Source organism: Trichosurus vulpecula, chromosome 3, assembly GCF_011100635.1.
Source record: "Trichosurus vulpecula isolate mTriVul1 chromosome 3, mTriVul1.pri, whole genome shotgun sequence".
NCBI lineage: Eukaryota > Metazoa > Chordata > Mammalia > Diprotodontia > Phalangeridae > Trichosurus > Trichosurus vulpecula.
In genome coordinates, this window is record NC_050575.1 from 377,275,823 (window position 1) to 377,287,689 (window position 11,867).

An 11,867-nucleotide genomic window follows, 5' to 3' on the forward strand; every position below is an offset into this window, starting at 1 on the left:
ATGTTCACTGATGGAGGTGACTTCTAGGCTCTTTTGACCTCCTTGTTGTGATAACTTTTGTTAATGGTTATCTTCTTCAAGGAATGAAGAGAAGAGTCAATATCTTTATTTTTGCTCATTTCCCATTTTTCAGAGTCAACAAGCTTATTTAAATAGGTCTGGCTGGAGGACACTTCGTTGCATATAGTATCCCTATCTTTATTTTTTTTTCTAAGTTGATACTGATTTACCAGGCAATGATCTGACTCCATACAGACATCTGGTTCTGTAATGACTCCCACATAGCTAATCAGTCATTTCCTTTCTCAGATATATTACATTTCATTTTTGGTAATATTGTTCTATTTGCCGCATTTAGCATCTTCTGATGATCATTTGAAGAAAGTACTTAGGATATAAAGGTATAAGGCTGCCAAATAGTCTCTAAGCCTTAGGTCTCTTTCCTTTCTTGATCTTAAGCCACATTTTTGAATAATTTTCCGTGTCCTACCGTGTCCAACTTCATATCATAGTCAATGAGTATTAAGATGTATATTGATTTGATTTAGAGAATATGGAATTTGCTTTCTCCTCACTTCTGCTTCAAAGAATCCCTCTCTTCTTTCAAGACTGAGTTCAAGTACCACCTTCTACATGAAGCCTTTCCTGATTTCCACAACTACTAGTGTCCTCCTTTGCAACTACCTTGTAACACTTTGAATTTATTCCCTTTATGTTTAGTCTGTCTATGCTTATATCTGTTTTTGTTGCATCCCCTGTCAGAATGGAAGCTTCTCGAGAAAAGAAATCATTTGGTTATTTGTATTTGCATCCTCAGCAGCCAGCACAGTGCGGGACACAGAGCAGGCCCTTAATAAAGCTTGCTGACTCACCGATCCTTTAGAGAATTTTCCTACATACTCACCTGCTACAGATATTGACATCTAATTTACCACCATACCTTCATGGTGGTTTGTTTACTTACATGTGCTTATAAGTATCACAAGGCAAAATTAGCAAATAACCCACAAAGTGATGCTTTTGCTTCCTGCAGAGACAAGATTAAATCTATTCCTTCATTCACCTCAGAGAAGAACCCATAAGCCATGCTTCCAGTTAGGTGCAACTTCTTTTTGTCTTTGGCTTTATTTGTAGCAAGAATGCTGATATTTATGTGATTCAGTTCCTTCCACAGTATATCCATGCAGTGATATTTGACAGAGATCATGTACTTAAAAGTATCGACAGTTAAATTAATGTTTGTTTTCTTAGCAACTTTGCCCATCTTTTGCCACTGATAGTACAAAAGTAGAAAGAGTCACATAGGACCAGGGCCTTGTTTTATATGGTTTCTCTTTCATAGGTAACTGTAGCCTAAAATTCATCACATAATGGCTAATTTGCTGGTGATGAACCTTTTACACTGGCCTGCAGACAACAGAAACCATCTGTCGGCCAGCACAGTATTCAAAGGTTTTTCAGTTAAGCAGAATCTGCCTGAACTTGTGCTTTACTGTAATAGCCTTTGAGAATCAAGGTCCACCTCCATGCCCCAGACCTCTACTGCTATAGCATTTTTGTGGCAGTACAAACATTATAATGGCCTTTTTACAGATGATGAAATAGAGGGGCAGAGAAGATGATTATCTGCCAAATGACACAGAAAAAGCAGAACTAGTACTCCAACCCAGAATTCTGGATTTCCACCTCCAATACTCTCCTCTTATGCCAAACAGACTGGCTTATACTAGAAAAGACAATGCCTCACTCACACTTACTCAGATGAAATAAGACGGTGTTCTTGAAAACACTCTGTAACCTGTAAAGCACTAAATAAATGTAAAATATTATTTTTATGTGGCTTGATCACATATTTAAATGTGTATACTTTATTACAAACTTGGAAGTATGCAAGATATTTTCAAAGTAAAATGGTTTCACAAGAAAAGAAATAAACATATTCCTTAATTTGTGTATTTGTGGAAAAAAGTCAACCTACTTATTTCCAGCATCTTCTCCGCTGACCTGATTTCCGTCAACAATTGTAAATGAGCCAATACCTTTGGGGAAAAGAAAAGTCAAATATGTGTGTCTATATACATAAATGTGTACATACATATATGTATATCTTCACATATACGTATATATACATATATATATACAGAATTGTATAATTCATATGCATTACCTGGCAATACCAGATTTTTCAAAATTTCTGTTCCTGTGGCTGTTGCATTTATTAGGCAAACATGAGCACATTCCAAAGCTTCTTGTCCATGATCACCCCATAATCTATAAAAAAAGAAATAAAGAAACTTCAAAGATTTTTGAAGTTTCACACAATCCCCCAAAACCTGAAGGGCACAGAAAATTTTGAGATACACTTTACTGCTCATTAACAAGGAAAGAGTATCTTCAATCTTAACGTAAATCTTCTTCCTATAGGTAATTCTTTTCCTTATTAATACATTGATTATTATAATAATCCCTAGAATTATATACATAAGAAATTCAAATGATAAAATACAAATAAGTAAAAAAAGGTCCTGAGAGGTATATTATTACCTGTTATACCCATTTGTATAAAAAAAAGCAGAGATGTGTTATCTGATCAAGGCTAATGATACCTTCTCCAGTTTCCTTTTTTTTTTTTTAAATACAAAAAAGGGTCAGAGGGGTCAAGTAGCTACGGAATATAGAATGGATGACTGAGATAAGAGTTAGAGATTGGAATACAGGGAAACAAGTTTTAAAGAGAAAGCCAAGAAGGGATGAACAGAATATTGATGTCATTCTGTTGATTAAGTGATATTACAAGCTAATCACACCACTCCCTCCCCACAACCCTATCAGAAGAGGGACCTGACCTTGCATTATACTGAGAAAATAGAGGCAATTCTCCATGAGCTCCCTCCTCTCCTTCTTTACATCTCACAACCTCTTGGTATCATCCCCTGTTCTCTCCTCCTTTACTCTAGTCTCTGAAAAAATAAGATGGCCCTTTCTCTCAACAAGGCTATTTCCTTGTACCCTTTATCTCAATCCCTTTCTAGCCTCCAGGACTGTTCTGAAATTTATTACCTCTTTCTCTCTGATCTTCAATCTCTCCTTATCTACTAGTTCCTTCCCTACTGTCTACAATGCACTCAGGTCTCCACTATTCTCAGAAAACCCGTACTACACCTACCATCCCTTCAAACTATCTTCTAGCTTTCCTCCCTTCCAGAGTCAAACTCCTACAAAAAGTTGTCTACTATCACTACCTCCATACTTCCTCTCCTTGAATTAGCTTCTGACCTTATCAATCATGCGAAACTTCTCTCTAAAATTATCAATGAACTTTTTGTCACCAAAGTTAATTGCTTTTCTCTCAATCTTCATCCTTCTTGACCCCCTCAAGCATTTGATACTCCTGACCACCTCTGTTCTGGATACTTTCATTACACTGCTGCTGTTCTATCATGATTTCTCTGTCCTGGGTGACCATTCCTTGGCCTCCTTTGCTGGATCATCATCCATGTCCCACCCCATCACTTTGGGTGCGGCCAACAGCTCTGTCCTGGGCCCTCTTCTTTATCTACAACCTATTTACAACTGATCTCATGAGCTCCCATTGATTCACTGACCACTGATCATCTCTATACAGCTAACTCCCAGATCTGTATCTCCAGCCCTAGGTTCACTCCAGGGCTCCAGGCCGGCATCACCAACAGCCTACTGAACATTTTCAATCCGCATATATACAAGGCATCTTAAAATCAATGTTTTTTAATAATCCTCATTAGCCTTTCCCTCAAACCCAATCTCTTCTCCAAATTTTCCTATTTCTGTTGAGGGTAGCACTACTCAATCAGCTTACAAGTCAGGTTGATTCTGCCCTCTGTCCCTTTCTTTTCACCCACATGGCCTCTACCCTCATTCAGGCCCTCATAACCTTGTACCTGGACTATTCTAATAGCCTTCTTTTTTAAATTATTATTTATTTTTTCAATTAACAAGTATTTGTTTTCCTTCCCTATCCCATCCCTAAAAAGATGAAAAAAGTAAACAAAAAACCCATGCAAGAAATATGACTGATCAAACAAAGCAAATTCCAACACTGCTCATGTATAAATGTATGTCTTAGTCCCTTATTTCTGTCAAGAGATGGGTAGTATATTTCATCATCAGTCCTCTGAAGTCAGAGTTGGTCATTGCACCGATCAGTCCTTACGTGTTTCAAAGTTGTCTGTCTTTACAACATTGCTGTGATTGTATAAATTGTTCTCCTGGTGTTACTACACTCTGCATCAGTTCATACAAGTCTTCACAGGTTACTCTGAAACTGTCTCTTTTGTCATTTTTTATGGTGCAATAATGTTTCATTACATTCAAATACCATAATTTGTTGGGCCATTCCCCAGTTGATAGGCACCCCTTTAGTTTTCAGCTCTCTGACACCACAAAAAGAGCTGTTATAAACGGTTTTACATACATGGGTCCTTTTCCTCTTGCTCTGAAGTCTTTGAGGGTACTGGCCTAGTCCTGGTATCACTGTGTCAAAAGAAATGCAGAGTTTAGTAATTTGTTGGGTCCATTTCCAAATAGCTTCCAGAATGACTGGTCTACTTCACAGCTCTTCCAATAATACACTAATTCTTTTCCCTCAGCCCCTCCGATATCTGTCATTTTCCTTTGTCAACTTTGTGAAACTACGATGTGTGAGATGGAAACTCAGTGTTGCTTTGATTTTCATTTCTCTAATTATTAGTGTTTGGCATTTAAAAAAAAAATTGGGGCATTGAAAGCTTGGATGTATTCCTTTGAAAACCATTTGTTTATATATCTTAGTCAATTAATATCTCTATCAATTAAGTAATGGTGCTTATTCTTACCAATCTGAATCATTTCTCATATCTCTAGGAAATGAGACAAATACTTCAGCTGATCAGAATTAGTATAACATAAGGCAGTTGGATGGCACAGTGGACAGAGAGCTGGACTTGAAGTCAGAAAGACCTGAGTCTAAAACATAGTTTATCAGATAAACCTGCTGTAAATGTTGGGGTTTTCCCCTCCATTTAACTGATTCCCTTCTAATCTTGGCTGCATTAAACCTACACCCTCTTTTTAAAATTAATTTTTTTTCAATTGACAAAAATCCACCTCTCTCTCCCACTGCCACTGAAAAACAAAACCTTTGCAATACCCTCTATCTTATTAGATTCCCTCTGTGACCCCTGATGATGATGATGGGATTTTGAGCTGATATATATATATCATCTCCCCATATGAGAATGTAAATAGGTCATCCTTGCTTTGCTCAGTCTCTTATGATCGCTCAGTCATGTTTGCCATTTTCAGTTTTTCTTACCTCTTCTTGCCTCTCCTTGCTTTCTGTTCTGGTCTTTACATCAGGAATACTTGGAAATTCTCTTTCGTTAAAAGTCCATTTTCCCTTCCATAGGACTGTACTTAATTTTGCTGGCTAAGTTATTCTTGGTTATAAGCCCAGTCAGGGGTGGGAAACCTTCAGCCTTGAGGCCACATGTGGCTTTCTAGGTCCTTGGGTGGGGCCTTTTGACTGAGTTCAAGTTTTACAGAACAAATCCTTTTATTAAGGGGATTTGTTCTGTGAAGTTTGGATTCAAAGGGCTGCACATGACGAGTGCCACATGTGGTCTCCAGGCTGCAGGTTCCCCACCTGTCTTTTGCCTTCTGGAATATCATGTTCTAAGCTCTCTGCTCCTTTTTATTGGTGACCGCTAAATCATGCATGCTCTGGACTGTGGCTCTTCAGCACTTAAATGCCTTCCTTTTGGCTATTTACAGCATTTTTTTTCCTTTGACCTGGAAGCCCTAGATTTTAGTTAGAATATTCCTGGAGCTTTTTATTTTGGGCTTTATTTCAGAAGGTGAAAGATGGATTTTTATTTGCACTTTGTTCTCTGGCTCCAAGGGATCTGGGCAGTTTTCTTATATGATTTCTTGAAATCATAAGCTCTTTTTTTTTTTGGTCATGGCCTTGAAGTAGTCCAGTGATTCTTAAATTATCTCTCTTTAATCTGTTTTCCAGGTCAGTCGGTTTTTATGTAAGATACTTTACACTTTCTTTTATTTTTTCCAGTCTTTTCACTTTGCTTTAATATTCCTTATTGTTTCATGTGATAATTAACTTCTATTTATACCTTTCTAATTTTCAAGGAGTCTGCTGCTTGGGTAAGGTTTTCTACCTTTGTGCCAAGCTATTAATTCTCTTTCCATTTTTTTCTTTCATAGCTTTCATTTCTTTTCTGATTTGTTTCCTCTAGCATTCTTGTTTCATTTACAGAATCATTTTTAGCTATTTTTAAAATCTCTTGCTTCATCTCTTTTAGGAATTCTAGTTGAACTTGTGCCCAAGCTGTGTTTTTCTGAGATTTTGCTTTATAGACATTTTGGGGTCGTTCTCTTCTGTGTCTGGGTCTTGAGTGTCCTTTGCTACTTTAACAGATTTTTATGGAAGGATTCTTTTTTTTTAATTTGCTCATTCTTCCAGTCTTACTTACTGACTTAAGATTTTGTGTTAAGGCCAGAGATGTGGTCAAAGTCATATAGCTTATGCTTGCTTCTGTATTTGCTCTGGGCTCAATACATAGCCTAGGGCCTTTGGCTGTTCCTTGCCCTGGGCTGTTATCCCTAGGTGCGAATCCCCTCCTCAATCCATACTGGATCTGTGACTAAGCATTGAGTGGATAGTAAACACCAGAGTTGCCAATTGGCAAATATTTCTGCCAAGTGGCAAATGATTCTTCCCCTTCAAAGGTCAGGCACCTCTGTGCCAGATCTGGGACCTCTTCTTGCCCTGGTGCACAGGTACAGGCAGGCCCTCTGAGTCCCTGTACTAGAATGCTCTGTGCATTCTCTATTCTTCATCAGACCCTATCCCCAGTGTCTGTAGACCTCTGTCTGCTTCCCTGTGCTGATATGAGCTGAAAAATGTTCCCCAGTGATTTTTTTTTCTTAGATTTTCCAATCAAGACTTGGTCTGTTGCATTTTCTAAATTTTTGTAGAATAGTTGTGGGGAAGAATTCAGCTATATTCCTTCTATCATGACTGGTCTCCTGCAGTAGCCTTTGAATTGGTCTTTTGGCTCCAGTCTCTCCCCTTTCTGATCTATCCTCCATCCAGCTGCTAAAATAAAGTTCCTAAAGAACAGGTCTGACCATGTCAGTACCTGCTCATGAACTACAACGGCTCCCTATTACCTGCAGCACCAAACACAAACTCTTCTGTTTGGCATGCAAGGCCCTTCACAACTTGGTTCCAATATACCTTTCCAGGAAAAGTTATTCCCCTTTACACACTCCACAGTTAGGTCAAACTGGCATTCACAGTATTCCTTACACATGATAGTCCACATTCAGTCTCTATGCTTTTTACAGGTTATGGCCCAGTCCCAGAACATGCTCCCTACTTACCTCTGTGCCTTTCAGAAGCAGGTCAGTTTAAATGAAACTTCCTAAACAAGGCTCTTCCTAATCCCTGCACTTGTTAATATCCCCGCCCCGCCCCCAACCCCTGCAAAAATTACCTTCTAATTATTTTGTGAACATACTGTGTCCACTTATATGCTTACAAGTTGTTTCCCTGCTAGGATGGAAGCTCTTTCAGAGCAGGCCTGTTTCATATTTGTCTTTGTATTTCCAATGCCTAGCATGGTGCCTGGCACCTAGTAGGTGCTCAATAAATGCTTTTTGATTGACTGACTTTGGTGTAACCCAATAGCACCTCACTTTCAGGGAAAGAGCAGAACATGGAAGTAAAGACCCAGTGTACAATGGTGTTGGCAATGCTCTTACTATCCCCACTGTTCACATCTATTATCTGCAAACCAGTGAACAGCAAAGCTTGCTGAGGCGAAAGAGTAAAGAGCTGGATCTCTTAAGAGAGATGACAATGAAACTCAGCTTATGCAATCTGTATATTAACTCCTAATGCAGTCTGGAGAGCATACCTGAGGTGAGGTACTGCCCACTGTTTTGAGCTTTGTGCCTAGCACAATCCACCGTACATAATTAATGTTTGCTGAATTACTTCTCCATCACAATCACTTATGCTCATATTGTAAAGGCCAGATTCTAATATTAAAAGTAAGATTTCAGGGAATCTGCTTAACTTGCTTTCTTCTCTCAGGGACCTGAAGAGCAAGGATTGGAAACCATACTTTTTAAGTTTCCTGGAAGCAAGGAACCTTGTTTTATAAATCCTTGTTATCACTCGCACTGTGGAGCATACACACCATACTGAAATGCATGCACAATGAATTGCAAGGGAAAAACCCATAGGTGCAACCTAATGAAGCTACACTCTGTTACAGCCTCCAGACACTGCCTATAATTAGCACCAGGGTAATGTTGTTTCAAGTAAGTGGAAAAGGCAACCACTTGAAGACAGATCTATAATTTTAACTTTGAAGGCTCAGGTTTGGGGAAGAATGAAAAGGAGAGGAAGACAAAAAGCCAGGAGGGCAGTAAAGGGTACCAGAAAGACTCCAGGAGTTGGGAGCCCTGATTTCTGGTCCCAGCTCTGCTACAAATGTCAATGTACCATTTAGCAAGTTTCTTGCCCCCTCTCAACATTCATTTCTTCATCAGTAAAGTAGGCAGTTGGACTCATCTCCTAGGTTCTTTTCAGCTGTGCCCCAGGATGAGTCCCCTGTACTCACTTCTCATCCTCAGAGACGAGACTAGTACAGGCTGAGGATGGCTGGCAGGGCAGAAGCAGAGGAAGAACAGGAAGAGGGTACAAAAGGCAAGTATTTTATTGGTGGAAGGAATCTCTTTTCCTAGAAGGTCCTAGTGGACCCTTAGATGTAAACACCTACCCACAAAGGAAGGCAAAAGGGCACAGCAGAAAACATACTAGAAAGATGTAATGGTAAGCAAAGTGGGATTTTTTGCTGTTATTTCTTTTGGAGTTAAGTTTCTGTAACATATTAAGTGCTTAATGTAAGGTAAATTTAAATAATTAACCATTAATCTAATTAAGTGCTGACCTCCAAGCTTCTCAGCACTAAGCCAATCAAGTGCCTTTGATTGAGTCTTGCCTTTGATTGAACCAAGTCTTTGACTGGAAACAGTGATTGAATCAAGAGTCTTTGATAGGAAACAGTATATATTGGATTGCTTAGAGGGAAAGTGGGGTGAAGATAGAAGCAGAGCTGAGAGACAGAAAGAAGCAAGCAAGTGTGAGTGGGCTAGGGGAACTTGCTTGTGGACAGGCCTAACAGAAAGAATGTGATGCCAACATGCTGTCTGTTGGTCTGTGTTAATTACTCAGACAGAAGCCTTGTCTGTTGGTCTTTATAAAAGTGAATTGAGATGATGGTATTGGTAATGTGTGTAAATATTGTTGTAGTCCTGTTAAGCTTTGTTCTCCTAGAAACAGAAGCTGCAAGCATGAGCCCCTGGAGACTGCTGTCAGGCAGGAGAAGGAAGAACTTGGAGTGGAGTAGTCCCCATGAGCTGAGACAAGGAGCAGGAACAGAGAGCTGCCTGCCTGTGAATCCAGGCAAGAGCTAGGAGCAGTTGGCCTACGAAGGAGGAACCATGGGGTTTGGAAGTCAGCCTTGAGTCAAGACAAAAGAGGACTTTACCTGGACACTCTGTATTGATTGAAGAGATTGTAACTTACTGTGACCTATGAGTGGATGGTGTTTCTATTTTTTGCTACCCTTTAAGGATGATATGTTGTGTTAGGGAAGACCCTGGCCTAAAACCTCTGCTTGTGTAAACAAGTATTTTGGGGATGCAATGATATATGATGTGTGAATATTATGAGGAATACTATAAGATAAACTGAATGATATATTTTGTTTAAGACTATGTGGCCACCTTAGTAATAAGTTATGTTGTTGTGAATGTTATGCTTTAGTTTCCTGAATAAGGTTTAGTTCTGAATAGAGAGTTCATTATACTACTCGATTAGACCCTTAAAGCTATTCACAGCAGCAGTCCTCAAGTGTGCTGCCATATTTGGCTATACAAAAGAATACAAGATTTAGAGTCAGAGCAGCTGGATTTAAATCCTGGCTTTACTACTGGGCAGCTGTATGATAAGAGCAAGTCATTCCCTGGGCATCAATTTCCCCATCTCTAGGTCTCTGAGATCTCTTCCAGCTCTAACATTCTGGGTGTTGAGTTCCCTTCAAATTTTTAATGTTCTCATGCCCCTTTTGCTCTAACATTTGATGCTCAAAGGTCTCCTCTTATTCTGACATTCTATGTATGTTCTAAGGACATTCTTGGTTCTGATTTCTATGTTTTGAAATTCAGTGCTCTAAGGTTCCTGTCTGCCCTGACATTCTATGATCTAAGACTCTTGTTTGCACATACCTCCTATGTTCTGATGGTAGATGCTAAGACACCTGTTTGCCATGCCATTTCATGTTCTGACACTCAATGTTCCCAGGCCTCACTCCCTGCTCTGACACTCAATGCTTCCAGGCCTCTCCCTTCTCTAACACTCAATGCTCCCAGGCCCCTCCTCACTATGACACTAAAGGCTCCCAGGCCTCTCTCTACCCTGACACTCAAGGCTCCCAGGCCTCTCTCCCTGCTCTGACACTCAATGCTCCCAGGCCTCTCTCCCTGCTATGGCACTCAAGGTCCCCGGCCTGCCCACCCTGACGCTCCCAGGCCAGGGCCTCTCTTCACAGTCCAGGGCCACGCGAGGGGGGTGGGCCCAGCATGGCTCCTCCCAGGGGCTCAGGTGCCTCGACGACAGCTGAGTCTGACGTGGGGCAGGGGGCAGGCCGGCGGGAGAAGCCTCGGCGCCCGCTCCCTCCCGCCAGGCCGCTCCCCCGGGCCTGCCTGAGCCCGAGCCTGGCGCTGTCCTGGGATGCCCGGCCCGGGCCAGGACTCGGCGGAGGCCCCTGCCCCCTCCTCCCTCCTGCCTCACCTCAGCTGTCGATCGTACTTCTGCTCCTTGGGTAGCTTCCCCGCCTCTGGCTGCGCCATAGTCCTGCCTGGGCTCGGCCTCACGCCTGCTGCACTCCCGCCCCAGAGGAGGGCTAGGTACCACCGCGCCGGTACACCAGGCTGCCCCGCCCCCACCGCGCAGGCGCACTACGGCCCAGGCCAGGTTTCCCCAGTCTATGCGCAGCCGTCCAGTGTGCCCTTGCGTCCCCGCGCAGCCGCGCTTTTCACGATTCCTTTTCACCGTGCATGTTTCCGAATCTGCCATTAGGGGACGCTAAAGGGCCGCGCACGCGCAAGGGTTTCCGATGGATACGCCGGGATGTACAAGATTCTGCCTCTGATTCTCCTGTCAAAAACCACCAGCTTCATTTTCATTTCTTCTCCCAAACTCTCTTCCGGCAGGGCCATTCCTGATCAGGACAGCCCTACCAGCTTGAACCAATACGCCTGGCTGGGGCAAAGTCTGAAAGTCTTTTTCCAGATAAATTTTAAAAATTGATGCACAGAGAAGACAGGTGTGGTTCACAGCCCTGAGCCTGGAGCATCTTTACTTGGCAGGACCTCCTGCCTCCTGAAAGGGCATTGGACTTACTGGGTTAGAGCTGGAAGAGGCCCCAAAGGCTACTTAATTCCATCCCCTCATTTTATAGATGAAAAAAGTGAGACCCAAAAAATTCCCGAGATCAAAGTATTTAAACCTGAAAAAAGAGAGTTGAGAGCTCATTCAAGGTTTCACTTGTTAGAAGAGAAATTGGGGCCCACAGAGGAGAACTTGCTTAGGGAAGGACATTTATTCTTTTACACAAGTGGCAAGCCAGCAACAAGCATTTACTCCTTAATAGTATTTTATTTTTTTTCCAATTGCATGTAAAGATAGTCATTAATGTTTGTTTTTGTAAAATTTTGAGTTCCAAATTTTTCTCCCTCCCTCCACCACCCTCCCAAGA

At 41.3% G+C, this 11,867-nt stretch overlaps 1 protein-coding gene across 2 annotated transcripts in view; it reads right to left on the minus strand.

Annotated features, from left to right (window-relative positions):
* Positions 1 to 11,119, minus strand: part of NAE1 (NEDD8 activating enzyme E1 subunit 1) — a 53,003-nt gene extending 41,884 nt beyond the window's left edge. Inside the window, exons 1-3 of one of the 2 annotated variants that reach the window (XM_036752377.1) lie at positions 10,901 to 11,119; positions 2,168 to 2,271; positions 1,979 to 2,039 (exon numbers count right to left, since the gene is read on the minus strand). In XM_036752377.1, coding sequence (XP_036608272.1) covers positions 1,979 to 2,039; positions 2,168 to 2,271; positions 10,901 to 10,959 — 224 coding nt within the window. In that variant the 5' untranslated portion in view covers positions 10,960 to 11,119. The remainder of the gene's footprint in view (positions 1 to 1,978; positions 2,040 to 2,167; positions 2,272 to 10,900) is intronic. The other variant, XM_036752378.1, reaches the window with a different exon arrangement.
* Between the last annotated feature and the right edge of the window lie 748 nt (positions 11,120 to 11,867).